At 53.9% G+C, this 27,160-nt stretch overlaps 8 protein-coding genes across 8 annotated transcripts; 5 read left to right on the top strand and 3 right to left on the bottom strand.

Moving 5' to 3' along the window:
• Positions 1-510: 510 nt before the first annotated feature.
• On the bottom strand, positions 511-4,296 carry J4E88_002660 (uncharacterized protein; the record flags this gene model as incomplete). Its single annotated transcript, XM_049396320.1, has 5 exons — positions 511-1,017; positions 1,214-1,974; positions 2,044-2,093; positions 2,577-3,010; positions 3,070-4,296. The coding sequence occupies 5 exons, from the start codon at positions 4,294-4,296 to the stop codon at positions 511-513; spliced, it is 2,979 nt and encodes a 992-aa protein (XP_049257668.1).
• Positions 4,297-5,311: 1,015 nt separating this feature from the next.
• Positions 5,312-5,846, bottom strand: J4E88_002659 (uncharacterized protein; the record flags this gene model as incomplete). Its single annotated transcript, XM_049396319.1, has 2 exons — positions 5,312-5,764; positions 5,826-5,846. The coding sequence occupies 2 exons, from the start codon at positions 5,844-5,846 to the stop codon at positions 5,312-5,314; spliced, it is 474 nt and encodes a 157-aa protein (XP_049257667.1).
• A 2,219-nt stretch (positions 5,847-8,065) lies between these two features.
• J4E88_002658 (uncharacterized protein) lies at positions 8,066-9,033 on the top strand (the record flags this gene model as incomplete). The annotated part of the gene is made up of 3 exons (XM_049396318.1): positions 8,066-8,073; positions 8,347-8,402; positions 8,456-9,033. 3 exons carry the CDS (start codon positions 8,066-8,068, stop codon positions 9,031-9,033), a joined length of 642 nt encoding a protein of 213 aa, XP_049257666.1.
• Positions 9,034-16,278: 7,245 nt separating this feature from the next.
• Positions 16,279-17,831, top strand: J4E88_002657 (uncharacterized protein; the record flags this gene model as incomplete). The annotated part of the gene is made up of 3 exons (XM_049396317.1): positions 16,279-16,477; positions 16,543-17,207; positions 17,403-17,831. The coding sequence occupies 3 exons, from the start codon at positions 16,279-16,281 to the stop codon at positions 17,829-17,831; spliced, it is 1,293 nt and encodes a 430-aa protein (XP_049257665.1).
• A 2,295-nt stretch (positions 17,832-20,126) lies between these two features.
• J4E88_002656 (uncharacterized protein) lies at positions 20,127-20,504 on the top strand (the record flags this gene model as incomplete). The annotated part of the gene is made up of 1 exon (XM_049396316.1): positions 20,127-20,504. One exon carries the CDS (start codon positions 20,127-20,129, stop codon positions 20,502-20,504), a length of 378 nt encoding a protein of 125 aa, XP_049257664.1.
• A 1,829-nt stretch (positions 20,505-22,333) lies between these two features.
• Positions 22,334-24,278, top strand: J4E88_002655 (uncharacterized protein; the record flags this gene model as incomplete). The annotated part of the gene is made up of 3 exons (XM_049396315.1): positions 22,334-22,370; positions 22,435-24,134; positions 24,189-24,278. 3 exons carry the CDS (start codon positions 22,334-22,336, stop codon positions 24,276-24,278), a joined length of 1,827 nt encoding a protein of 608 aa, XP_049257663.1.
• Positions 24,279-24,730: 452 nt separating this feature from the next.
• On the top strand, positions 24,731-26,271 carry J4E88_002654 (uncharacterized protein; the record flags this gene model as incomplete). Its single annotated transcript, XM_049396314.1, has 2 exons — positions 24,731-24,933; positions 25,008-26,271. The coding sequence occupies 2 exons, from the start codon at positions 24,731-24,733 to the stop codon at positions 26,269-26,271; spliced, it is 1,467 nt and encodes a 488-aa protein (XP_049257662.1).
• Positions 26,272-26,428: 157 nt separating this feature from the next.
• Positions 26,429-26,742, bottom strand: J4E88_002653 (uncharacterized protein; the record flags this gene model as incomplete). Its single annotated transcript, XM_049396313.1, has 3 exons — positions 26,429-26,516; positions 26,568-26,677; positions 26,728-26,742. The coding sequence occupies 3 exons, from the start codon at positions 26,740-26,742 to the stop codon at positions 26,429-26,431; spliced, it is 213 nt and encodes a 70-aa protein (XP_049257661.1).
• Positions 26,743-27,160: the final 418 nt, after the last annotated feature.

Genomic DNA, 27,160 nt, shown 5'->3' with positions numbered 1-27,160 from the left:
TGCAGGCGCTGCGTATATTGACGCAATAAATGACCTTTAGACAAGGGGTGTCAACTTACGCATCGCTCTTCCGTCGTATAGGTTCTGGCAAAAGTCTGTACAGTTGGAGAAAAGGCAGAGTTCGAGCCAGATTCTTGCCTCGGGTATCACACAGGCCAGAAAGGGTGCTGGAAGAAACACACTAGTACGATAACCAATCTGAAAATGCTGCGTAGTGAAGCTCCGCATCCAACGAGGTTAGTCTTAGTTCCATTTTGACATCCTCAATGCTTACTGGAATGGGTAGCAATGTGCATATTGTCAGTAAGAAAGACACTGATAAGATAGGCCTTTAGTGGGAAGACATAGAACATGTAACATTGCGCTAAGAACACAGCGTAAGCTGTAGGCACAGCTCTGAATATCTAACATGACCTTTCGCCAGCTATCACCATCCATCAGCCAGGCATAGAAAGACCTGTTGGCTGGCTATGTACATCTTCCTGAAGCGTCTTTGCGGTCATGACTTCTTTAGTCTTGGTGAAAATACCGTCCCGCTGCCCACCACTTTCGGACGACATCGTAGGTTGGATCATGAACCCGAGTCGCATCGTAAGTCTGCTGCGGAAAGATTCGCTCCAGCGCCTCCCAATCAGTCTGATAGAGACCAAGGGGACTAGGCTGTGGAAGAGGACCATATAGTTTAACCATTTCCTCTTGTACCTGTTCGACGTAACGCTCAAGTTGAGATAGTCGTACGTTATTATGGCCGTGTCGACGAGCGTGCCAGACAGCAAGGGTCAGCACCCCCTGATCAGCTCCTCCAGGCCAGTATACTAGTCCGTCGCCCAGGCTGACAAGGAAGCAGTCGCGAAGATCGCAGAACTCGGTAGTTGAGTTCACACGATCGGTATTGATCGCAGAGAGCGTAAGACCGGCGGCGGCGCAGAGGTGACTACGAGCATCTCGTCGATGCTTCTTCATACTGCCGGCGGAGTGGGCCCGTAAATCGCCTACACTAAGCTGGCGGGAGTAGAACTTTGAGATTCGTTAGCAAGGTCCTTGAAGACAGAGGCAGTTAGTACTGACGATCAGCTCACGCAGCTTATGAAGATTCCATCCGCTCGCTTCGAAGCGCTTCCAGATAGCCCTCCAACATGAGGCTGCTCGAGGAAAGAACTGCATCCTTCGTCAGTTCATTTTGCGCGCATGGGGGAGGGATTGAGTAGCCTACCGCAGCGATCTCCACAAGAGTCACCTCGATGTTGGGTCCAATCAGTCGGACGTCAACATGGTCCCACAGCGCTACGCTGTTGAAGGAACAGTATGAGGATTCTAAAGCCTTCTCAGGTAGAACCATACGTGGGGTGATGCAAAGCCAGGCAAGTTTACGAGACTCTGGCCACTCGTACCGATGGATACCAGCGGAACCACTGGAACGAACGCCGGATGTTCTAGGTCCTTGCGGTACAACGATCTGGTCCTGGCGTTTGAGTAGAATAGGTGGCGGTGGTGGTTGGTAAGCTTGGAGAGCCTGCGCCGGCTGTTGGGCTTCGAGATATCGTAGATACCCCGAGAGGCTGTGATACATAGCTTGGTTTACGAGTTCGAGGGTGTTGAGGGCTTCAAATGCTAATCGCACGTCACGCGGAACGCGCACGGTGTATCCGGGCGCGTACCTCAAGAGTTCGACACACTCGGCAACGATGATACCTTTTCCGTTGGCGGAGTCGCTAACCCAGTAATGTAGGCCACTCTGTGTGGGAACCATGGCCCCGATCTGCTCCAGTCGCTCGCTCAAGTCGCAGAAGTCCTTGATGATCAGCTGGACCATGGGTGAATTGAACGCTGCCTCAGCGCGCAGTCCGTTGCGAGTCAGTTCATCTGACGCTTGATAGTCTTGGACTTGAGCAGGGTTATCACCGCCGTGACTGACGATGTGACTCAGCGTGTAGCCTGGGCCACCTGAAGGAGACGCCGCACTATTCGCGAGGTCTGTGACGGCCGTCATTAGTACATTGAACCCCAAGCAAGCTAAACGGGGATTCGACTGAGGCAGCTTACCGTTATTCTGATTCATAATGTCGCTTGCTCTTGTTTGGGCGATGTTGGAGCTGTGGTAATGTCAAGAGGGTCTGTCGGTCATATGGTTTTAGTATATAACCCCACCGACACGTGAATAGATACAGCACGTGCACACGCGCTTGGATCCAGCGTTGGTCATTAGCTAGGGTCAGGAGAGTAATTGTATTACTATACGAGATTACGCAGGCAGCAAAGTAAAATGCACCATGAGTTTTACTTGATGTGTCAAATATCGCCGTCTGATCATCATTCTCCGCGTCACAGTCTGCCAAAACAGCTCCTGCGTAGCATTTCCATAGCTCTGTATCCAAAGGAAAGGTCAAGGGGAAGAAAACCCAAGCATCCGCGTCCGGTCCGTCATGCGAATGAAGCGTTCCTGAACACTGATGTGGGACACCACAGCAAATGTTGAACAGAAAAGCCATCTCCTGTTCGTATAACTGGGTCGCCACGAAACCGCGTCTCCAATATCTGGTATGGCTTCCTAGATGCCGCCAGAACTTTTACCATACTTGCTCACAAAATGTTTGTGGATCATAGCAAGGAAGGCCGGCGAAGGCGTGTCTTCCAATACCACGTTTGTGTCCGGCTGAATCAGATCCGCAGCGGGAACGGATATGCCGTGCTTCGCTGCATACTGGACGATCTCCGACATCTTGACATCCATGTCATGGGAAACATTCCGCACATGCCAAACGCAGTGCGTCATGAGCTGTGCGTTGCGACCAGCGGGGTAATGCACTACTCCGTCCCCCAGATGGTAAAGGAAGTAGTCGTGAAGAGGCCAGATGCGGGCATCTTTGTCCAGTTTCCCTCTCGGTGACATGTTTGAAGGTACGTTCGTGGTGAAAGTATGCTCTGGTATGTCTTCCGGTCGGTTATCGTGATAGTGGTGGAAGGTCGTCCGGTGGAAGCTCTTACCCGAGCGTAGCTGACGAACATAGGCCTGGTTAAGTAAGCATAAGCTTGTATATGTGACTTATGGAAAGAGATTCAAAAACTCACTATGAGATCAGCGATCGCCTTTGGGGCCCAGGACTTCCGAATGCGATCCCAAAGCTCGTAGTTCACGGTCTGAAATGGAAGAAACTGATCGAGTATCAGTGAGCGCTTTTCAGATCGGAGCAGTAGACTTACAGTGAGAATTTCCTGCGCAGTAGTGACACAGTTGATCAAAGTAGGATCAACCGTTTTTGGTGGAGCCACACCCCTCAGCTCATGACGATGGTGGGAGTTGGCCGCGGGTGGAAGGCTTGCCAATGGTCTACCTTGAATCTCGACAAAGGCACGGATCTGACCACGGGACATTGCAATGCCTGCACATCCCTGACCGGCGATATCTTGTGTGTTTCTGAAGGGGTTACCAGCCATGTAAGCAGCAATGGGGTCCGCTAAGCCAGGCTGGGGGGCAACGCCTGTTGGAGGCATAGCTACCGGGATCACGGGCTGACTTGGAGGTGCTACTACTACTGCCGGTGCGACCGCCATCGCGTTGAGTACCGGCTTTGGGGCAGACGCTATCGGATCATGTGTGGGGATAGCAACTTGAGCGCTCAGAGCTGGCATGAACATGTCTAAGATGCGGTCCAGCTCCTGCGACGAACAAGCTGAAAGTAGACTCTCGGAGGGTAGTGACGAGCGATGCTGAGACTGTGATTCTTCTGCCAGTGCGGAGATCTCGTGGTGGGGTCGCTTACCAGACTCATGCACTTGTCCTTCTGCATTGTTAACTGCATTAGCTGTGCGAAGTACTTGGACCCCGTTCTCAGTTTCAGAAGCTTTTCGCTTTCTCGGTCGACCCAGGGTATACTCCTCGTTGATCTTTACCCCATTTGACATTGATGCAATCTGCTTATGGTATACTTCTTGAATCTCAGCTGGTGCCATCTGCAGATAGTAGTCAGGCGTTGTAAGGAAGATATCAATCCATGCCTCGTGAAGGCGATCTTTGGATATCATGTATAGTATCAGGTCGTCATCGTCCTGGTTCTGTCCAAGCCGCATCAATAAATCTCTGGAGAACTCAATGACTGCCCTGACTCGCCGGCGATGATATTCGTTGCTCTGCAAAAGCCGGTCCTGCAGCAGATTTCGACGCGTGTAGTGTGCGGGTGTGTACGTCACGGCGGGATTGTTCCAAGGAAGGTCTGCAAGAGAAGGTGGTTGCTCTCGCTGGGCGCTACGGTCGACCTCGTTCGCCATCTGCGACGTGACGCCGCGCGGGGCCGACATGGACGCTACAGGTCGAATTCCATATGGGTGAGACACCATGGCATTGCCTGGGGGGTCTGGAGTGCGTGTCAGTAGGAACAAAAATCGCGATTTGGAAGCTTACTTCGGGCTCCGTTACTCGTCGTAAAACTGTCCGGTGCATCCATGTTACACAAAACTTTGTAAGAAGATGAGAAATGTTTGAGCCGAGGCTGAAAGCGCTATGCAAAAGATAAATGAGTAGAGAGCTTTGTCAACCGGGTTGAGTTGTTCGAGAGTTCGGCGTTCGCATGAGCCCATAGGCCATCTGCTCTTGGTGGGGGGGAGAGGTCGTCCGCGCAACGCCAGAACGCTCTAATCCATTTCGGGAAGTAAATGTGAGTCGCATGCTCGAGCACAAATGACAGGTGGCGAAAATACAGAAACTTGAATGGACACATGACCGTGTCATGGAGCCTACACGAAGGCTTTGTGCTTGCCGGCATAGTGAGGATATACGCGATAGTAAAGAATGTGCGGAGAAAGAAATGGCTTCAAAGTTGCAGTCGGTACGTGATGAATGGACGCAAGCTTGAGACGAGGGTAAGACTTGATATGGGTATTAATCATGGTATCACAGATTCTTGCTCATACTACCATGAGCCGTCGCAAACCTTGATTCCTGATTACCTACTAAGCTTTGATCGCTTGAGCATCGCAGCATAGATCACAACGAGCAATGAGTTCCATGGTCTGATGAAAATTGTTGCGAGTGATGGTGGTCGCATGATGGATGAGCGAAGATGAGGTGGTTGCAGCTGTTCGGCCATTTGAGGCTCCTCCCACACTAAACTGATTATGGACAGGGGCATGCTTGGCGGCAAACTTCGCAACCTGGGGATCGGCCGCCCCGCTTCCAACGCCGACAACCTTTTACTGAACGCCCGAAGGCACAACCAACAAAAGACGCCTCCACTAGTACCTGGGTATCGAAACCTGTTTGCGCGGCTCTTGCGCCAACGACTCCCCGCTCGTCTGTCTCATCAGCGACTCCAAACTACGGATGGTCGCCGAATTTGTTCCAGTAGTCGGCCTTCATCGCCAAAAGCCTCGCGGGCGACGGCAACTGGTCCTCCACAGCTAGGTTTGTGACGTTCATCTGCTCATTAACCGGTACTGTGATGTTGTACTGCCTTGCGTACGCAGCAGCTTGACCGAGACGAACGTGGCGATCCCCGGTGACCCTTCGAACGTGCTCGATGACACGCGTCAACAATTGCGCTTGACGTCCAGCAGGTGGATGAGCCACACCATCACCCATGTTGTAAAGGAAGAAGTCGTGCAGTATCCTGTTCTCGCCTTTCAAGAGGCTGTCTCTGCTGACGTTGCGAAGGGAGGCCGTGGGAACGAAGTCTGGATGCTCCTCTTGCCACTCTTCAGCGGTTTTGAAATGATACGAGATCTTCGAACGACTACAGATTCCCGGTGTCTGAGTATCATGTGCGTAGTTCTGGTGAGAATGGCATTAGCTTAGTCTTCTGTCAAAATCCAAGATCTGAAGCCACACTTACAATGTAGCGGGATATGTCCATGGGTCTCCAATGCCGCATCGCCCGGACACACGTCTCGCGGGTGGACGTGCAGCTGTTTGGAAAGTACTGCCACGTTGTTAGTGATTTGCTAATGTGCTTGAATCACACGGATGTTGCACTTGCCGTAAACATCTCCTCGATCGACGTCTCAAAAGGGCAGCAGCGCATGTCAACGGATGCAGGTGTCCGGAAGTTGGTCATCTCAGTGCCATGTACTGAAAATGCAAGAGAAGGTAGTCGTTGGATGCTTTTACCCTCGATCTCCACAAATGCTCGGATGCGCTCAGCACTCCAGGCGGTGTTATTGTTACCCGGTGGAAGCTCACTTCCTGGTCTGAAGCCCGCAGTGGTAATACCCTTTGCTTGAAGCAGCTGATGGAAAACTGGCGGAGCCGCCGGGTTTTGCTCGAAAGCAGCTGTACCGCTGCGTATAGACCGCAAAGGAAACACAGGCACTTGGGCGACAGAGTGCTGACCTTGATGAGGGCCTGGAACTAGAGCCGATGCTGGCTGCATGTTTCCCTGAGACGCCTGTTGTGCGGACTGGGCCGGTGCTAACAGTGGGCGTGCTTGAGGTACATGCTGTGTAGGATGAGCGGACGACAAGCGCTGGGGGGCGACAACGGCCGGGAAAGGGAATGACTGGACAGACAAGCCTACCGGAGCCGCAGACGACTGGCGGAGCGCACGAGGATTGGTCCCTGATAGTTGTCCCTGAAGCAGACCTCTCCTCAGCCCGGTTGTTTCTGTGATATCCCGGCGCGCCGAGTTAGGCTGACCATATCCATCTTTGAGCGTAGTCGCGTTTGAAGGGTCTCCGGCGACCTCGGGGTATGGGGTCTTTTCGGCAACTCGTGGGGTCTGTGGGTGGGTCAAGTGATGAGAATGCGAGCCACTGGGAGCAAGTTGCTCAGATAACTCTCCTGGCAGAAACCAATCATAATGGGTGGACAGACTGGTCTCATCCTGCATGATCCTCGCGAAGCTCGGCCAAACTCCAAAGTTGTTGACCAGGTCTTCCTCGTAGGCCGACCTTACTCCAGGCGGCGCCAAATCGAGCCATCCCTCGGCGAAGGTGAAGAAGGTTATCCATTCCTCCGCTAGGCATCCGCATGGCAGCCAGTAACGGTGGCCGGCAGCCAATTCGACAGCTGTGGGTGTCGAAGAAACATGACTGGAGCTGTACTTCCAGATACTTGCTAAGAGCGGTGCGATGCTCTGGTGCTTCATACAAGAGTCGTCGGTTTCGATCATGGCTCTTGTGAGTATCGGCTTCATCCTCGAGGTGGGAGTCTCGGCGATGAAGTCAGTCAAGGCGTTCGGGTGGAAAGCCATCGGATCACACTATAGTTGATCCAGCTATGGAACAGGAGCGATGTCTGCCGTGACTGTTAGTCTTTGAGTTTCTGTTCTCGCGAATCGTAGCGCATACGATTCCTGTTGTATCAAGATCCGTCTCTGGGCAGTTCGCCGTTCGTTCGAGCGGTGTCAGTCGCAATGACACTGCGCTACACTCGTAGAACGGGTGCGATTCTCATGCAGGGATTTGTACGGGGCTGTAGAGATCTTGAAACGAACCAAAGGGGGCGTAGCGGGGTCTGGTTCAGATGTTGTGAGTTGCAAAGTAAAAGACATGGCTGGACGCTCAGTCGAGGTCTGTGCCCCCAGTCTATCCCTCCTTGTAGTGAAATGTATACGTACAGGCGGTATACAGCTCAACACGAGGTCGCCTAAGCGAAGACGGCGCTTTATTGAGGCACATCGTAGCCAAACAATGCTTGGCACCTCCTCCGAAACCGGTAGGTAGGCCCACTCATCCAATGCGTCGTCACTACGTCCAGCCTTTCAAACCTGTCCATAAGCACGAGACCAAGGTTTCTTTAGCTGATTTATTTCCTTGGCTGAGTCATGCTGTGCGATAAGGAAAGTACGTCGCAGATGTGGTCAAAATCCTGTGCCTGATGGAACTCGGATAACATCCATGCTCTAGATACATCACCTTCTCCATTTCAAAGAGTACGTGTATGTAGAATGTGATTGACCAAATGTATCTCCTGGTGTATTTGGGGTTCATTCCTACTGAGGTCGTTGTCTCGTACCCTCCAGTGTCACAGGCCGTGTGCTCACTTGACCAGCAATCTCTGAGCATATAAAAACTTCGCATACGTAAAGTCATCTACCGCACCTACGTGATCGCCTATTGGTCGCTTGCGTTTCATATGACAGGGTATCCTTTTCAGGCGCGCCGAGAGCGCGCTAGGCAATTGTTTGATCTCGAGGCGGCTTTGGAGCACAGACAGCGTCACCGGGTCATGCTTCGATTTGCAAAGCCGCCGAACGTTAGTATCTTATATGCTCTTCTCTCCTTACCACCCAATAGACTGCACAGATAAGTCAATTGTGACAATTTATACGTCGTCAACAGCGTTCGCAACAAACTCGCCTTTTCTAATTCGGCAACCAAAACGCGAAACGTTATGTCTACCTCCAACGGCTATAGAAGGCCTATCATCAGCATAGATCAAGCGCCGACTCGCAACACAGCAAGTTCACCCGGTATGGTATAGAGTCCCCATACTTGTCCGCCCTGCAGTTCTAACAATATCCAGTAGTCGCGGGTACCAACACCACGTACTCGGTACAGGTTATAAACCACGACGTCCCCGCCGCGCGTGGCATTGGTGTGCCTTCCCCACCTGCATCAACATCGCCACTGTTCCACGCCACCTACCCGGCCGCGACAAAAGAGCTCCAGCACGCCCCCCTCATCGACGAATGCATCAAACGTCTGCAAGACGAGAAGAAGGACAGTGTGAAGCCTTCTCCGAGCTTCGACACAACAATACTCCGGGGACTGGCTAACAACAAGATCGGATTTGTCTCCGCGATGCGGCTCTCCACAGTGCAGACACTCCTCGCCCGCTACGTGTCCATGAACGATCTCGCAGCCCTTGCCAATGCATGCTCGGCAATCGGTGGTTCACTGAACCTGGGAGATGAGAAGAGCAGGAAGATGTTCGAGGGTTTGGTCAAGAACGATCGAGAGGCTCTTGAGAGCTTGCGTGGACCGCGCACCAAGCGGAAGCTCGACGGTGGTGAAGAGACTGTGTATGCACCATCATGGCGCCCTCAGTCGCGAGAATCGAAGAGGCTCAAAGCTTTCGCCTCGGTTTGCATACATGACTAGAGACTTGCACGTCTTTTCTTGCATAGCAACAACTTGATCCAGGGGGCGTGACGCAGACGCGTAAAATTTTATAGCGACTTGATGTATGGTCGGGCATTCGAAAAAGTTTTTCATCTTATCACTCATTACGCGAGCTGCCGAGATGTCAAAGCCGACCCTCAGTGACCAAGGAACGTGATGATAGGGACGCGTGCCGTGCTGAAGTTTGCCAAATCGTGCTACAAACTTCGCGACTCGCTTGTCTTTCCCAGTACGCACACTACCCGCAACAGCATCTGCACAACGTCACTGTTCCTTTAGCTGCTAATGAAACAATGATTATTCGAAACTAACGTGTACTTCCTTTGTCCATTAAAACCTCGTTGTAATCAAACCAGGAACTCGGGCATCTTCTCAAATTGATGAATATGGTTGGTAGACAGGACGCTTGTGAGCGCTATACATCCAAAAGGTGATTTAGGTCATCGCAATGGCCACAAGGGCCAAAATGTCGATGGGCAGACGAATTGAGCGCCTTATACACTTGCATGCTTCGCAAATAGTGGATCCGCAAGATCGTCCAACTCGCGTATCCTCGTGCTTCACGTAGCGTCAAGTACGCATGAGATCCCAGACGCTGGACTGGGATACTGAGAGCGCATTCCGTCATGTGCTATATGTCATACTCGTCTCCAGTAGTAAGCAGCCAGCAGCCGAAAACATTGTAATTCACTGTCGAGGAGATCAGCAGAGATCACACGGACCACGAATAGACTGCCCGTATACTTACCTCCACTCGCACTGAAGAACAGCATCTCATGTCACTCGCAACAATGGCGAGTACGAGACGGTCATCGTATCCCCCAGCCCAAGGCTCTACATTGGACGCTTTCTTCACTGAGGTACCGCGAAGATGCCCAGACACACGTCATATCGCTCACAACTAATCCAGGACACTACAGCCTCTCCGGACGTTGCACGCGAATCGCCGGATGCCCGCCGCACTCCGTCCCCGCAGCCTTCCGAGGACGGTCTCTTTACGAAAAGCTACTATGAGGGCCTCGCTGAACGCTGGGGAGTCACGGTAGCCGAGTTCAATTATCGAGAAGACAGACCACGGTTTTGGCTGCGCAACTTGGATCGCACTGGCCTTGACCACGATGAGAGGCTCTCTCCATGGGCGCTGGCGTACTACGATAAATACCCCGACGAAATGGTCGACGAACGGACGCGCAACCATTACGAGCGTGGTATGGGAAAGCCGAGGGTGAAGGAGTTCATGGACATCAAAGGGGTAACGCCAGTTGTAAAAGACAACGACGGAAACTTCAAGCCGGCTACCCAGTGGCAAGAGGTGCCAGATGAGCCTACAGTCGACCTCGGCGGTCCATCACACTGGTATACCAGACCACCAAAGCCGCGAAGTAATTGGCTCGAGACGCTCAATCGAACACCCAACACGACAGGGCCACAACGTCCTCAGCCTCCTGCACGCCCTGATCGTAAGGTCCACCGTCTTCCGACCCTGCATGACCACCAGTACGAACCTGTCGGGTATCCCTCGAGCAGCAGCTCTGAACCGGAAACCGGACTTCCTGGGGTTGACGAGGGCTCCGCAGCGCCAACGGGCGCCGGAGACGCCAACTCCTCCTTAGCCGCGGAGGGTGCATGGCCGATGGAAGTTGACGACAATTTCGCTGAGGGGTTTGAAGAGCGCCTCGTAGATGCTGACGGAGACGATTATGGATATCAACTCGGAGATGAGCTGGAAGACGTTCAAGACGAAGACAGCGACGACCTTCACATCGAACCTCAAGACGTCTTCGAGGATGACGATGAAGACGGTGCTGAAGGCGGTGTTGGGAACAGTATCGAAGACGCCCCCCAAGCCAGCCCCAAAGGTAATTCCTTCGATGGTCTCGAAGACACCTCTATCCTGAGCGACATGTCAGCGCCTGACGAAGACCTCGCACTACAGATGTATCGCGAAGACCTCGAAAACATCCACTCGCATCTCATCAAGGAGTCAAGAGACAATCTTTGGCGTTCTTTGTCCTTCGACACCAGAGAAGAATACGAGACAGCGCTTCCACTTTACAACAAAGGGCTACCGAAGCTTGGCAACAAAGAAGCTGAGGTGGTGAGTCTAGAGGATGCGATGAAGGCACGAAGGGACTATGACGGGTATCTCCGCGATCATATGCCGAAGCCTGCAGACAGGAAGAAGGAGCCGGAGCCGCCGACGGTACGTAGACAGCCGAGGCGGTCCACTAGGAACAAGTAGGAGGGAGTTCTGTTGGCTTAGAGGACATATAGAGTATGTGGCACAATGTCGGGAGCTAGGGCGAGGATTGGGTTCTTGGTCGCATTGTTTCCAGTACCATATTGGCAGAAGTGCGAGATGTGGCGTTGAAGTTTGTATTGGGATGGATGATGCACAGGCGCTGTACGCTTGTTGCTTGACACCAGACAGATTGTTAGCATCTTCTAGTAAAAACCAACAATCATACGATCGTGCTTAATATCAGCGTCTCCCAGTTCATTCTGTCATCTCCTTCCTCGATTGAACCAATAAGTGTGTGGTAGCCACCGATACTAAGTCGTAAGGATGTCGTTGACGTCTCTCGTAGGCCAGGCGTCGCGTAGAGGTCCTTATAAAACGCTTTGGGGCCGACTCGGTGGACTTGGGTCACCAGAGCTCAGGGTATCTCGCCTGACTTGAGATGACCGACGCGTTTGAGACTCGCGTATATATTCACTTTCCGTTACCCCACATTGAGGCTTCGCTCAACCACGACGCTGGATCACCGCATCACTTTCTCTAATCTTCTTCAGAGTCCTTCAACCCCATATCCCGACGACATCTTTCATTGCGCTATTACCTGCAACAAGCTCCGCGATGCGTCCTCAAAATACCAAGAACGAAGACAGCCCGCCACGTGCTTCACACATGCCTTCAAGCAGCCGACACGAGCCAGAAAACATGCTTGAAGAGGGCCGCGAGGCTACCAGCAGGTATGAAGGCGACGAAGAAAGCGAGGGCGACATGACCGCCGCTCCAGAACCTGTACTCAGGTATCGCCGACGAGTGGACGATCCACCGACGCCGCTCCGAGCACCTCAAGTGCAAACACCTTCTCGCCCACAAGATCCGCAAACACCACCACGCGGTACATCTCGAGGCCTCGAAGGCGACTTGGCTCGGGCCGGCGAAGTCTTGCGAGATCAGACCAGGAACGAGTACCACAGGCGCCGTTCCGACGCTCAAGAGAACCATGCGGCGCACAGGAATACAGAGACGTCATCTGCGGTCGCTCAGGCTCAAGCTGGAGTCGGCAACAGGTTTGGAGCTGGTGGCCAAATTCCGCCTCGAGGTTTGTTTACACCGGTACTGCGTAGAAACGCTGTTCAGCAGCTGGGCATTCCCCCATCAAACCCTTTCGGTTACGGTGTCGGCTCCTTTCCGCAGCTGCCTCCTCAGACGACGCAGACGATTGGCGACAACTCCGATTCCGGAGGATATGGGTCTTCGATGGCGGCCATGACTCCTTTTCACCGGCAAGCGAATCAGGCAGCTTTCGAGCGGCAAGTCGCGCGCCAGGAGGCTTCACCCGAACCGGATCTCCCTCGTCCTCGCCGAAGGCCTGCTGGCTCACATCCTGCGCATTTCCAGACCCCAGTCCGGCCTTCTCCCCATCAGCAGCCAGGCCAACAGTCTACAAGATCGCCTGCGCAACCGTCTTCAAGGTCACAGGGCCCGGAACGATCGACAGGGTCCCCTTCGCGGCGAAGGCTGGAGAACACCGAAGATCAAGACGGAGAGAACATGAACTAGGGCAGGCATTCAGGAGATTATGGGGAGCCAATAGTCGCGTTGCTTGGTCACGAACTGTAAGGGCGACGCGGACAACGGGCTGGGATGCTGTTGACGCTGAGGCTTGGCTTCAGGTAGGGAAGACGTTGTTTCAACCCACTTAGCAATAATAGTACCAGAAATGTATGTGGCAGACACAGGTATCCTCGATAACAGGGATAGTATGTGAGATCGGATGTGTAGCCTGCTACGGGCGCTTGCGACGTCCACAGATATCGCTGGACTGTGATGTGACTATCAACGTGACTGAATGTTGACGGCATTGCTATGAGACGATAGAAGTATGCCATATCCTATGAATCGAGAAGTTTGCTAACGTCAGTCCCTCTGATCGTACACCAAGCATTGGACTCGTTTGATGTGGCAAATGTCGTGACCCTCCGCCCCTGACGACTCTCCGGGGAGCACTGACCTTCTTTGACAATCCCAAGATTCTGAGCGCCTACGTGCCTTACCCTCGGTAGGACTGACCATCAACGCGATCATCTGAGGACCCCTCGACATTGCATAGGCCACCCTTACTGCCTCCGCCCCGAGGTCGACATCCATGGCGGACCACCAAAGAACTCCCGTCACGAACTCTTTCTTAGCATCTCAATCTTGGTTGCCGCATGCGAAAACAGAATCGCTCCATCGCACCATGAGCCTTGAGCTTACTGTCGTATCGCATTCCACGTTCCTCGAGCTTCGTAGCCCACCGACGAACGTGAGCCCCGGTCGCGCGAGCCTGGCGCAATGAACAAACCTCATTCACACCACAGCGCAACGGCTGACTCGATATCGTGGCCAAGTCATTGAATGCCACACATATGCGTAGTAACGAACACGCGATGAAGACGAAGATGGAAGAAGAGCAAAGACGCGAAGGGGGGTAAGTGACGTTGGCGCGACTGCCGAGCCCGAGCCATCTCCGCAAGCATCCTCGGCGGCCAGTGGGGCCGCTTCCTTCGCCAGACTACGCCTCCTTCTTCGACACCTCCTCGCCCATCAGCCGACTACGCAACACGCATCAACAAAGATGCACCTGAAACCCTGTTTTCTCCGGCGACTTCATACAGCGAGCTGACGGTGATGGCTTCCACAGCGGACCAGCGACGCGCTCGCGCATGCGCACGGCACTAGTCCTCGCTGAGCCACACATGACTCTGACCATAGCGACGTCGTCTTCCCAGCGTTCTCATATCACGGCAGCACATCAGGCTTCCCAGATAGGACATGGTTGACGATTAGCTTATCGCGCCCTCGGGTAGCGTCATAGACCCATCCTTACTCCCGAGGCCTTTCTAACAGCAACTCTCGGCAAACGCTGCAGTACCAGGCAAGCGCGCTACTGCCGGGAATCTATGCTCAGGACACTAGGCCACAGGGACATAGAAAGAGCTTGGATCTGGGGTTTCAAAGCCCCATAGGGTAAATACTGCTTCGGAATGTTTCTTAGACATCTTCGTAATCGCGCCCGATCGACGAAGCATTGCATGCTCGCACGTGGCTCGCCATCGCTAGAGTCCCTTCGTCATAAACCTGTTCAAAGGGGTGTGACTTGGGTATCTGTAGACTTTAAGACTCTGCCCCTTCTGGACACCCCACTCGCTATGGAAGACCCTGACACCAGCCTCGTGAGCTGCCTTGCAAAGACTTCGGGATGGCCACGCATACACCCTGGCGAATCTACATTTCTAACGGCTTCGTTCGTCTATCGAATTGGATCATGAGGCTGAAGAGGCTGCAATGCCGTCCTCTCGGACCTTTGAAACATTCCACCTCGCGGTCGCAAGCGATGTTCTCTTGGACGGCAACATCGAATCCGAAGATCGCATGAGACGGATCACCTACGGGTAAATCTGTTCATCTCCCCGGAGGCGTCCACCGACGGACACTCAATAGGGACTGTTTATCTACAGCTGGTGGGGTAGCTCACAACATCGACTGGCAAGTCTCCCGGTAGACGATCATGGACGTCGTCTGACCTCAGCTCACTAGGCTTGAGACGATGACGTCATCACAGTCCCGCTCGCTTGGTCTTGGAAGAACTTCGCTGTCGGGCTTTGTTCACGACGACGATTATGAGCGATCAGAGTCGCTTGCGACGTATGGCACATAACGGGTGTCGTCGGAGCCATTCGGTTACCGCTGCCAAATTGCAGTAAGCAAGGAGGTCATTGTCATGTCTGTCGAAGAAGCCATCACGCAGGTTCAGAAAGCCTGACTGCATTGTGCATCAGCAAGCTCACCCCAAGATCTTGGGGGCTCCCTCCTCTAAGCACCGGCTGAACGTTACCCGGCGCCTGGAGACCCTCGTCTCATGTGTCAACGATGAACGATTGGCACTTGGCATACGCATTTGGTCTACTATCCCCCCAGAATCCCAGTATGCTCCAAGATCTTATGAAGACGCCCTAGCCCTTCCGTGGCATCGGTTCTTGACCGCCAGCCTTGCTTATTTGCAGAGGGATGAGCCGGGCCTCTCGAGCGCAACAGCGTGTCTGCATTCAACCGAAGAAGCGCTCCTTCGACGGGTATTCGGACGCCCAAAGCGGGTTGCCCGTAGACAATTTCGATGCGACGATGCCTCCCCTTTGATGCCTTCTGTGTATCCTTGAAGTTTGGTCTCGCATTCGATCCGCACATGGGCTACCGGGCTCCGTGTTCAGCGGCAATGGGAGGCTCGCCCGTCTAGACTTGCTGTTTCGTCGTGGTCGTCGTGTCCTGGGGGTCTGCCGGACGGAGCAGGGCTGCCGTGATGCGGGAGAGGCTGATTGAGGTTGAGATCCCGAACCTGTTGGATGAGCGAGTCGTCGATGCCGCAAGCGACTGTCAGGGCAGCTTGATGGCCTCCACAACCTGGTTTCTGGTAGGGCGCCTCGTCAGTGGTGTGCATCCAGGGGTCCGATGGGAGCTGTGTCCTCAACTTGTACGGCTCAACGACGAGCTGATATGCAGTCGCCACGCCTGCGACATCCTTAGGATGACCGGCAGGTCCTGCCCTTGTTCGCTATCGGCTGTGCGTGAGCTCGTCGACGTCAGTCGTGTCGGGGCTTGCGGGGGTGGCGCACTACCGGGATCTGGAGGAGGCCAGCATGGGGATGCTTGGCGGTGCGATGGGCTTGCTTGAGGGTGTTGAAGGGATGCATGAGCATTACCAGAGGATCCTCGTCGTCGTTGTCAAGCCGCTGCCGTCTTACGAGTGGTACTGGTGCTTCTCTCCGTGGACTTGGAAGTCAGTGAAGGGACAGAGGACGCTGAGGCTAAGCGAGAGCTCCGACTCCTCCTGCCTATATCAGCTCCCCCACCAACGCCAACGCCCGCTCTCTCGCTCACTGAACGTCGCGATTGGAATCGATACCGCAAGGCTACACTTTCTCGCTCTCATATCTCCCCTGCACTCCGATACGATGGCCGCCGACGACAGCAACAAGGCCCAGACCAAGTGCGTCACTCCAGATATCAACAAGGAGTACGGCCACCCCGACGGCAACACTGGCAATGATGTACAAGTCAAGGACAATGGTCAGGCGGGTGACAACGACGAGGGTGACGGCGACAGCGATACCGATGGCGAGCAATCCGATGACGTCGAGATGGAGAATCACAGTAAGAACCCCGAGCACACTTGTCCATTGTCAAAGAGCTACAAATCTCTAACGCAGCCACTGTAGATACCGACTCATACCAAGCGTACATCAAGAAGTCCAAGGATCTCAAGAGCCAGATGCGAATGCATTTCAGCAAAGGCAACATGGCGCAGTTTGATCGCGTCCAGCGGGAATTCCGCGAACATGACTTGCTTGGTGAAGTAGAGGCCGAATTGCTTGATCTGAACACTGCAGAAGCATTGATCGCTCTCAGCCGCAGCAGTACTGATTATCAACACGTTCATCGCCGCCACGCTGCCCAGGTCCTACCTCAGCCGTCTGCCCAAGTTCTTCCTCGGCTGTCTGCCCAACCCTTCTACGCACACTTGTTCCCTTGGAACAACGCTGCCGGCGGCCGGTCAACTTCTGGACCGACCAGTATCGCTGCGACACATCAAGTGGATTCTGCGGCCCAACACGGTTCGACCGCATCATCAGTCGCAGTACAACTTGTGGCTCCTGTCCGTCCGGCTCGTGTTCTTGCGGTTCCACAAGCCTCGCCGCCAACAACCCTCAATCTCCTCCCCACTCTGCCTTTGGAGCCTTACGCCGACAACGATGCCTTGGGAAAAAGCGGTGGCGGGAAGGGCTTAAAAGGCAAGAACGAGGCTCTCTATCGCACCGCGCCACCCCCGAATTTGGACTACAAATTGCTCGCTTTCGAAATCACTCTTCTGGAGATGGCGGCGGTAAGCTTCCTTGCTTCCTTTTCATTATTCCAGTCTGCTCTTGCTGATCTGTGACCATACAGTACACTCCACTAGCATACCTGTTAAGAGGTTTTCTCGCTCGTGTCCGCGCCTGCACAACCTGGATCGTCATGGCTAGGATGATTGTAAGGAAACTCACATCTTCAACAAGAAACAATACGCTGACTTGACTAGCTATGGGCTAGAAATCTTGACAATGACCCTGACCTGGTCGCGAAGGTCGAAAACCTCCGCTGTACGATGCAGCAACAGGGTGCGAAGCCTACCGATGCCGATCCTACCAGTGTCGATAAATCCGCTGCCTTCTGGGACCATGAAAAGAAGTTCTTCACCAAGGCCTCACCGACTCTGGAGGCAGATGTTTCTCTACTTCGTCTTAGCCACGGTGTTGTGCGCCACCCTCAAGGTCAACATCGTGGTCGTCTCACCATCGCCATCGAACATGCAACGTTGCATGGTCATCAGCACGTCATGCTCAGCCAGGTGGAACAGTACATTGAGGCTTGCCGTCTGAATGTACCTGGACCTCTCGCTGCGGGTGCCGACTTGGCAGCTGCCAACGACTTCCTGGCCACGTGGGCGTTGCGGCATCCACCTACATAAGAGCCTCGCAGGCCATGTGGGTATACCACAGTACGACTTACCGAAGACATGTATCTTTGGAGTTCAGACATCACGGTCGGCTAGAGCATTGCAGGCGTTACATGGTATTGCGATGTTCACGAAAGGAGGTGCAGTTGGGTTCGTATTCATGGACAAGGCGTTTGAGTTTCAGGATATCAACGAGCTGAGCCTCGTGGTCAGCAATAGCATGTGCAACGGCGTTCTATACCCCCTTTCCCGTCATGGTCGTAGTTAGTGCACAGAATGGGAAAGTTTATTTGAAATGACATCTCGATCTTCTCGCGACCACCTCGGGACTACTCGTGTGGAAGTCAGCTTACTTTGATACTAGTGAACGTGGTCGACAGGATAGCACGGGCGGCCGGAGAAGGTCCCGAGCGAAGAAGAATAGAAGCTGGTGGTGAAAGTGGGATCATCGGTGGTGGTCACGGTAGTTGAGTGTGGAGACGCGTCGTCCATTCTGGGTTAGCGCGTCTTTCCCTTCGTTCTTTCACTAAACAGCGAACACGACGCGGCAACGCATTACAAACAATCTTCTCCACTTCAGTCCATTATGCCTACTCACTCTCTTCTTGATATGAGTTAAGGTATCGTCTTCCATTACTGTAGTGGCATTGCGCTCCTGCCTCATGGCCTGAAAATGCAGGACGCAAGTAGCGCTGACATCATAGCATGGGCCTATTCATATGGAAGGCCCTATGGCTTTCGCTCATTTTATTTCGCAGTAGTGCCCTTATACCGCAGGCTTTACGCATCATCCTCATCAAAAAAGCTAGATAAGCGTCTGTTGTAGCTGTGCCGCACAACGCCAACTGCGGCGAAGCAACCACGCCGCATTCGCGTTAAGATGCGCACGTATATCTGGCGAGGCAGTCTTGACGCGTTGCATGCACACAGTACGGCTCTTGCTCACGAACACGGTAGATACTCCCGCAACCAACGACTTGTGACAGCGCTCAGTCGTACTCGTCTTTGGGAACGATGAGTCTGGTCGCAGTTCACAGCAAGTCAGTCAAGGAATCGCCATCGTCATCTCGCATGAACTGCATCAATACAGAGATAAGCTTCACGGAGGATTGCAGGATCCTGGGGAAGTGCTAACGGTGCTGTGCCGCACGCAATGCCGGCGATAAACCAACAACTATCATGCACGAACCGACCAGCTCGCGTAGGTATATCCACATGTCGTCAACTGTCGGTCACTTGACAGGTCGCTCGAAGAAACTAGTGAGGAAAGTTGGCTCCGACTGCAGACAACACGCATACTATGTATGCCACTATCCACGTTGGCAGCTCAACCAACACCACGCGGTCCGAAGTCAAGTGCTGACAGCACGACTTCACCCGGTGGATTCTCCATCGGCGCAATCGCGGGACGACATGTAACGAAACTCGCTCCTCCCATCCTCCGCATGAACATGGGAAATAGCCAACTATTAACAACATACGCGGCGCGGGAGGGTGACGAGCGATCCATCGTTTGTTTCCAACAGACGTGCGACGTTGAGACCGTTTCAAGGAGTGGTGAGCAGGGGGGGTCATCGCAAAAACAAACGCAGCCAGACCCAACAGACAGCCTTGCCTACGCTCGTTCTTTCGCAGGAACAACAGGTTCGCTGACTCTCTGGGAGCGCGGGCCTCAGGCCTTCTGGCAACGTTTGGTCTAGCCTTTCCGCATGAAGACGGCGTGGTTTCAGACCTTCATGCAGCGAGCTGCGCCTTACGCCGCATTTGCTGCGCGCTGTTGGTTGGTCTTGCGCGACGCGGATTGTTATGGTTGGACAAGAGCCGCGAGGATCCAACATGGAAAACACAAATCGTCGCCCTGTGAAACTGCGGATAAACTTACGCCTGGCTGCAAATGTCCCGTTTTGCGGCAGTGACAGACCGGGGATACTTTTGGTGGCGGACATTCGGTGCCCCGCGCTGCGCTGCGTCTGCGTGGTGCCCCTGGCCATCATCTTACGGCGTCGGACCCTTGGCGTGGAGATACCTTGCAGTGCCTGCCCCCCTGGGTAACGTATGATTGCGGTCACGGCAGGATGATGGATCGGCATAAACATATACGCCTCTGCGTCCCCTTGGTGCCATTTTCTTGTCATACAAACATTGTTTCTCTCATATAACGGCTTTATTCGCTTCTTAACTGATATCCATTAACCACCGGTCGCGATCGCATATAATCATTCACACGCTTCCTTTCTCTCTTGAATCGAGACTACCATCTCCAACACACACACACGTCTTGCAACAACCGCTTTTCCTCCGTCAAAAATGTCCTACCCACCACTCTCGCCTAGCGGCCTCCCCAGCTCCCCACGAGCAAACCGCCAAATGCAAATGCTTTCTCCACTCGACACATCCTTCTCGGCCAACTCATCGCAAACAAACTCGCCTTACTCCAGCACTTCGGAAAAGGATCCGCGCAAACCACGCGACATCTTCGCCGACGCTACCATCCCTCTCAGCCCGGCATCAACAACAGCCTCGCACTCCAAAGAGAACCCCTACGAGGGTCTCGAGCCACGGAAGCGCAGCGGCCTCGCACGTCTGTTCTGCTGTCTTGGCCGTGAAGAGCGCGCACGGCGCCGTGTGAACAGGAGTTTGGAGTTTGAGAAGGTTGGCGAGCAGTGCCACTGGTCTGAGTACTAAGAGATGGCATCATCGATAACACATTCGATGGCGTCCATGCTGTACTGCAAGAGGTTGTCCAAAGTCCCATCGGACACCGATCCGTAACATGAAACGCGACAGCACGGAAGACCACCCCACCGAATCGTCAAACATCTGACATCCCGGACGCACACACACCGAGCGAACAATCCCCCGGTCGGTGTCCGAATGTCCGTACATTCTAGCGATGCGATGCGATGCGAAAGTCTAATCGCATTGTTCAAGCATCTTTCCGATACAACGTGTCGAATCTTATACCCCGTCACTGCGACGTTTCTTATGTTTATATTTACCATATACTTCTCGGACTGGAGTCTTTCCGGTTCCTTTTGCTTGGGGCAATGCTGGTGTCTGGATAGACGAGCATATGCAAGGGTCTCTTTACCTGTTCAGCGTTGGTGTTGGGGTTGCTCTGCTCTATAAGGCGATGAGGAAGAGAGATCAACGTATCTTTATTATAGGGAGAGACAGAAAGAGAAGTCACTGTCGAAGACAAAAACGAAAACACATCATTACCATTATACGATGTTCATCCTGAGCTCACTTCTCACTTCCCCCCGACCACCCCATCAACAGATCCCTCAAACCGCAATGCCTCCCTCCTATCACCTACTCCCTCCCACCCCCGTCGCGTGATAACACAATACCATCCTTCCCGCCGCATTCATGCTCCCTCTATCCACCAGCCCTGTATCCTTAATCTTATACATCCTCTCCATCAACGCATCCACCTCAACAATAATATCATTCATAAGAATTTCCTGTCGGAGAATCGTGTACGGAATACCGGATTCCATGACCCATTCCTTGCTGTGCCGCTTACAATCGTGGTTCAACATTACCTAGGTATGCTCAGCTGGCTGTTCGGCACGCTGTGTGATCCGCAACTTAGGGTAAGCTGTGCAGATATTGACGATGTCGTGCCCTTCATGGACTGCCCGAAGCACCCTATGATGCTTTATTACGCGGAGGACTGACTTTCCTCAGTTTGCGGTTCAGACGAATGTTCTTCTGTCCAACTTAGTCATGGTCGTTTCGCTGACGACTACCCCGATGCGCATCCAGCGTCGACGCCAAGGAGCGAGATGGAGACACCGACGTCTTCGTACGAACGTGGCTCCGTGGCCCCGTGCCTAGACCGAGCCTCTTTATCACATGACGAGATGAGGCTCTTCATAGCCTTCCAAGGTTGCGCGCTTGCACGCTCGGTCGAGGAATCCCTTCCTCGGCTCCTGGGCTGTGGGTGTGAAATTGCCGGCTCGTCGCGTCCGTGTTTAGTGGGGACACTGCCGCGGGGCACCCCAGAATCGCGATGTGTACACGTCGGAAACATGGCATTTCGCAAACAGGCTGAGGAGAATGGAAGCTGCAGTCTTGGTGTCTTGGGACGAACTTAGCAGAGCCATATAAGATAGTCGCTCGTTGCATCCATCCGGGCAAGCGGCCGTCAGACCTGCAAACATCACGTCACCGGCATCAGCGAAACCTTAGTCCGACAACCTCGGCTTGTTCCATTCACAGCTCCACCCCGGTCATCGCAGCCAGCGCGTGCTCATTTGGCCTCGGATCTACTGAAAGCTAGGACTTCTGATATCATCTCCTGTAATTTCTTCCCTGGTTACTTCACCTATCTTTCTTTGTGATGTTCAGCAGAGCTGCACGCGCGCGAGTACCCGCCTCCGCCTCGATACTTCGCAGACCACTTTTGAACCAGCCCGCTTTTGCGAAGCCTAGAGTACGTTGTCGCGTGGAGGGTGGCGTCTTGGTGGGGAGGAGATGCTGACATCTGGCGCGTGTAGATTGTCGCAATGGCTCCAGCACGGAAACAGTCGAGTTTGCCAGCGGGTAAGTGGATGCGCTGCTTTCACATGCTTGGGATGGTTCAAAACTAACCACGAGGTCTGCGCAGGCTACAAGGAGGACCACAGCAAAGGTGCCATGCTGCGCTTTGAAGACTCCCTTCCGCGACTCCCCGTCCCCACCCTAGAGGAGACCGCCAAGCGATACCTCAAGTCCGTCCACCCGCTCCTCTCCCAAAACGAGTTCGACGCGACTACAAAGGCTGTCAATGAGTTCGTGGCTCCCGGCGGACCTGGGGAGAAGCTCCAAAAGCGCTTGGTAGAGCGGAGAGAGGACCCCAAGCACAGGAACTGGATCTACGAGTGGTGGAACGATGCCGCGTACATGGCCTACCGCGATCCCGTCGTGCCATACGTCAGCTACTTCTACTCGCACCGCGATGACAGGAAGAGGCGAAACCCAGCAAAGCGCGCTGCTGCTCTCTCAACAGCTGTGCTCGAGTTCAAGAAGATGGTTGATGAATGCAGCCTGGAGCCTGAGTACATGAAGAAGCTTCCCATGGCCATGAGCTCCTACGAGCACATGTTTAACTGCTGCCGTGTACCCAAGAAGCCATCCGACTCCAGCACAAAGTACCCCTACAAGGAGAACCCACACATCATTGCGATAAGGAAGAACCAGTTCTGGAAGATCCCCCACGAGATCAACGGAAAGCAGCTCAACACCAGCGAGCTCGAGCTCCAGTTCCAGCGCGTATACGAAAAGGCCGAGAAGGCGCCCGCAGTCGGCATTCTCACATCCCAGAACCGTGATGTCTGGTCAGATGTCTACCCCAAGCTCAAGGCTGCCTCTGCCAACAACGCCGCATCCCTCGAAGCCATTGAAGCCGCCTCCTTCGTCGTTTGCCTTGACGACGCCTCCCCTGTCACCCTCGAAGAGCGCGCACACCAGTACTGGCACGGCGATGGCGCAAACCGCTGGTTCGACAAGCCCCTCCAGTTCATCGTCAACGAGAACGGCACATCTGGTTTCATGGGCGAGCACTCCATGATGGACGGCACACCCACCCACCGCCTCAACGACTACGCGAACCAGCAAATCTTCACCAACGCCCTCCCCTTCGACGACCCTAACGTCCGCTCCGACCTACCTAACCCGAAACCCCTTCGCTTCGAGATCAACGCGGAGCTCCAGCAAGACATCGCCGACGCACAGTCCCACTTCTCCCGCCAGATAGGTGCACACGAGCTCAGGGTGCAAGCCTACCAAGGCTACGGCAAAGGCCTAATCAAGAAGTTCAAGTGCAGCCCCGACGCGTACGTCCAAATGATCATCCAGCTCGCCTACCACAAGTTCTACGGCAAGAACCGTCCCACCTACGAGTCCGCCGCGACCCGCCGCTTCCAACAAGGCCGAACAGAAACCTGCAGAACCGTCTCGGACGAATCTGTCGCCTTCTGCAACGCCATGGCCGACGCCGATGCTACACCCGAGGAGTGCTCGAAGAAGCTCCGCGCAGCCCTCGACGCACACGTCAAGTACATCTCCGACGCCAGCGACGGCCGCGGTGTAGACCGCCACCTCTTCGGCCTGAAGAAGTGCCTCAAAGAGGGCGAGGAGGTGCCTGCTCTGTACCAGGACCCAGCCTACACCTACAGCTCCACATGGTTCATTTCGAGTTCTCAGCTGTCGAGCGAGTACTTCAATGGCTATGGATGGAGCCAGGTTATCGATGATGGATGGGGTATTGCGTATATGATTAACGAGAATAGCATCCAGTTCAATGTTTGCTCCAAGGGGCTTGGTTCGGTAAGTTGTAATGTTGAGATGAACTATGGGGGGATGAAGGCTAACAATGAACAGGAGAAGATGAGCTTTTACCTCAATGAGGCGGCGGGTGATATGAGGGATATTATGCTGCCTACTCTTGATGCGGCGAAGGCGAAGTTGTAGATGGGGGTAGGAGATGGGGGTTCTAGGAGGGTTGATATAGATCTCTTGATATACCAATCAATATTACATCTTCTTCACGAATTGTCTTTCCCTAGCGTGAGGTGTCAATGACCAAAACGACATGTCGTGTTGATCTTCGAGCGTGGGATATGCACGAATGACATCAGCCTCACACCGCTAGCTCGGATCCCGCACGCCCAGGTGAGCTTGGTGAAGCTTCCCCCACAACTCAATTGCTCCCGCTGCAATGGAATATTGCGCATCCGAGCCTACTTCAGACGGCAGCCGCATTCCATAATGCCGAACGGATTTTAGTCTTCACGTCCTCCCACTAGCAATGTCCATGACTCTATTCAGTTAGCAGTCACACATTCCAGCGCTTCACACGATCGAGGAGTCATTTCAGCACCAGCCGGCGTGGACCCTGTAGCAGAGTCCTGCCATACAGTACCATGGCGCAAGTTCAGCGGCCGCTCATCATACAGTCGCAAATGATACGACTATGCTGCCCGCGCACGACCAGAAGAACAAGCAGCGCGCTGTTCGCAAGAGGAAGCTACTACCGAAAGCTGCACACCAAGACGGTCACGGACAACGACATTTCGCATTTGGCGAGCTTACCGTTACACCCGTTGACACTCGCCGACCTCGTCAAGTGAGTGTTGTCAGACCCGTCTTTCCCAATGCATCTGCCGAGGACCCTGGCTAACGCTGTCGCGTGCGCAACAGACACGGAAGACCGCCGCTCACAACCCAACAACTCCTCACGTCCGCCAACTTCACCCTCTCCATCCTTCCCGCCCGCCTCGCGCACCGCATACAATCCCTCCGCAACCTCCCGTTCATCGTCGTTTCCAATCCTCATGTCTCGAAGATCCACTCGAATTACATGCACAGCCTGTCGACGCTGCTACCATGGGCCGAGCAGGAGATAAAGACGCTGGAGGAGGAAGTCAAGTTCACAGAGGTCATGGCGGACTTGGTACAGACACATGCCAATACGATTAGCATACTGGCGAGAGGCTTTCTGGAGGCTAGGAAATACATCAGCCCAAAGGATGTGACGCGCTTCCTGGACGAGCATCTGCGCGCGCGGATAGGCACGAGGTTGATTGCGGAACAGCATCTGTCTCTTCACTTCTCCAGTCAGCCGCATTGCGAGATGATGCATGAAGTAGACGAGAGCCCAGGATATATCGGCGTCATTGACACAAGACTCAGGCCTGCGAGGATAGTAGACCACTGCGCGAACGTGGTGGGCGAGATCTGCGAGCTGAAATACGGCGTCCGACCGACTATTGTCATCAACGGCGAACCCGACTACGAATTCGCGCATATACCCGTCCATCTCGAATACATCATCACCGAGTTGCTCAAGAACGCGTTCCGCGCGACGGTAGAAAGCGGCATGGAGCGCGAACCCATCGAGGTTACCATCGCCCCGCTTCCAGAACTCTTGCCTGAAGATGCAAGCACCGAGAACTCAGAAGATATTCGAAATAAGAAGGTTGACAATGAGGATCAGGGCAATGTAGATCAGGTCTCGCAGCGCTTCACGGGCAACAGCTCACCTACATCTCCGCCATCCGACTCGAACATCCTCCCGCTCAAACACAGCACACCCGGTGTAACGATACGGATCCGTGACCGTGGCGGCGGCATCTCGCCCGATAACCTCTCACACATCTGGGACTACAGCTTCACAACCTTCAACGACGCGCAGGCGACTACCACCCTCTCCGGTGGTAGCAACTCAGCCACCGGCATGGATGCGCTGAACGCTTTCTCAGGGGCAGGAGGCGATGGAGTGAACAGTCTAGCGGGGCTGGGATATGGACTGCCGTTGGGAAGAGCCTATGCGGAATACTTCGGCGGAGGTATTGCAGTACAGAGTCTCTGGGGTTGGGGTACCGACGTATATCTCAGCTTAAGAGGAGTGGGCAGAGTAGACACCGTACAGGAGGCTAGGGAAGACGCGAGGAGGCAGAGATAAAGGAATCACAGTGAGACGACGTCATGTTGTCGGTAAAGCCGTTGATTATCGTTATATACCCATGAAATCATATGCTCATGCATCATGCCCTATGCTTCCGCTCACTGCATCACATCTTGATCTTTGTGCACCCATCAGCGGCAGTCGTGTAGTAGCTCTATTGTGTCTTCACCTCTCCGTCCGCCTCGACGTTGACGTGCTCGTTGGATGAGAGGGTGGTGACCACGCCGTCGGGGATCTCGGCACTGCGGTGTGTCAGTATTACTGCGGGGAAGTTTGGACGTTGAGACGCGTACCTGAAGCCCTTGATAAGAGTGAACTCGTTGGTGATCTTGCCGCCCTGCTCGGTGACGTGCTGCTTTGCCTTGTCGAGCTCCTCCTTAGGAGCGGAGTCCTTGAGGGTGACCTTGGATTTGTTAGCATGGTACAGACTACAGTGTATCTAGGAGGACTCACCATGAAGGCAGGCATGTTGAGACTTGTTGGAGTGAGGTTTGTTGGTATAGTTGAGGGGTAGTTTAGTGAAGCTGAGTTGCAGAGTTGTGGTGTTGATGCAGCAAGGTCAAAGCGTGTCCGTGGCTTATATACCTCAGCTATCTCTCCGTCGGACCCTGTCAACAAGCAGTCTAGAGCCTTGGATAGGCTTGGTCTGACGATGACGTGCGCTGTCCAGACTATGCCCACCCTCAGCGCCATGTGAGACAGCCTGCCCCACCAACCGTACGTGGGAGGCGCGCGTCCTTATCGATAAGCCCATCCCTGCAGCTGCGGCCTTAGCGGCTGGACTAGCGCCGAAAAAGTTGGGATCGCGAAGTTGCTTGCCGCTCGAACTTCGACTTTGCGCGCGACGAGTCGAGACCCAACACGCCACTCTGACGACTTCCACTGG

The sequence above is a fragment of the Alternaria novae-zelandiae genome (genome assembly GCF_023758075.1).
Source record: "Alternaria novae-zelandiae strain BMP 2774 chromosome Unknown scaffold_4, whole genome shotgun sequence".
Classification (NCBI taxonomy): domain Eukaryota; kingdom Fungi; phylum Ascomycota; class Dothideomycetes; order Pleosporales; family Pleosporaceae; genus Alternaria; species Alternaria novae-zelandiae.
This window is presented reverse-complemented; position numbering and strand designations above follow the sequence as displayed.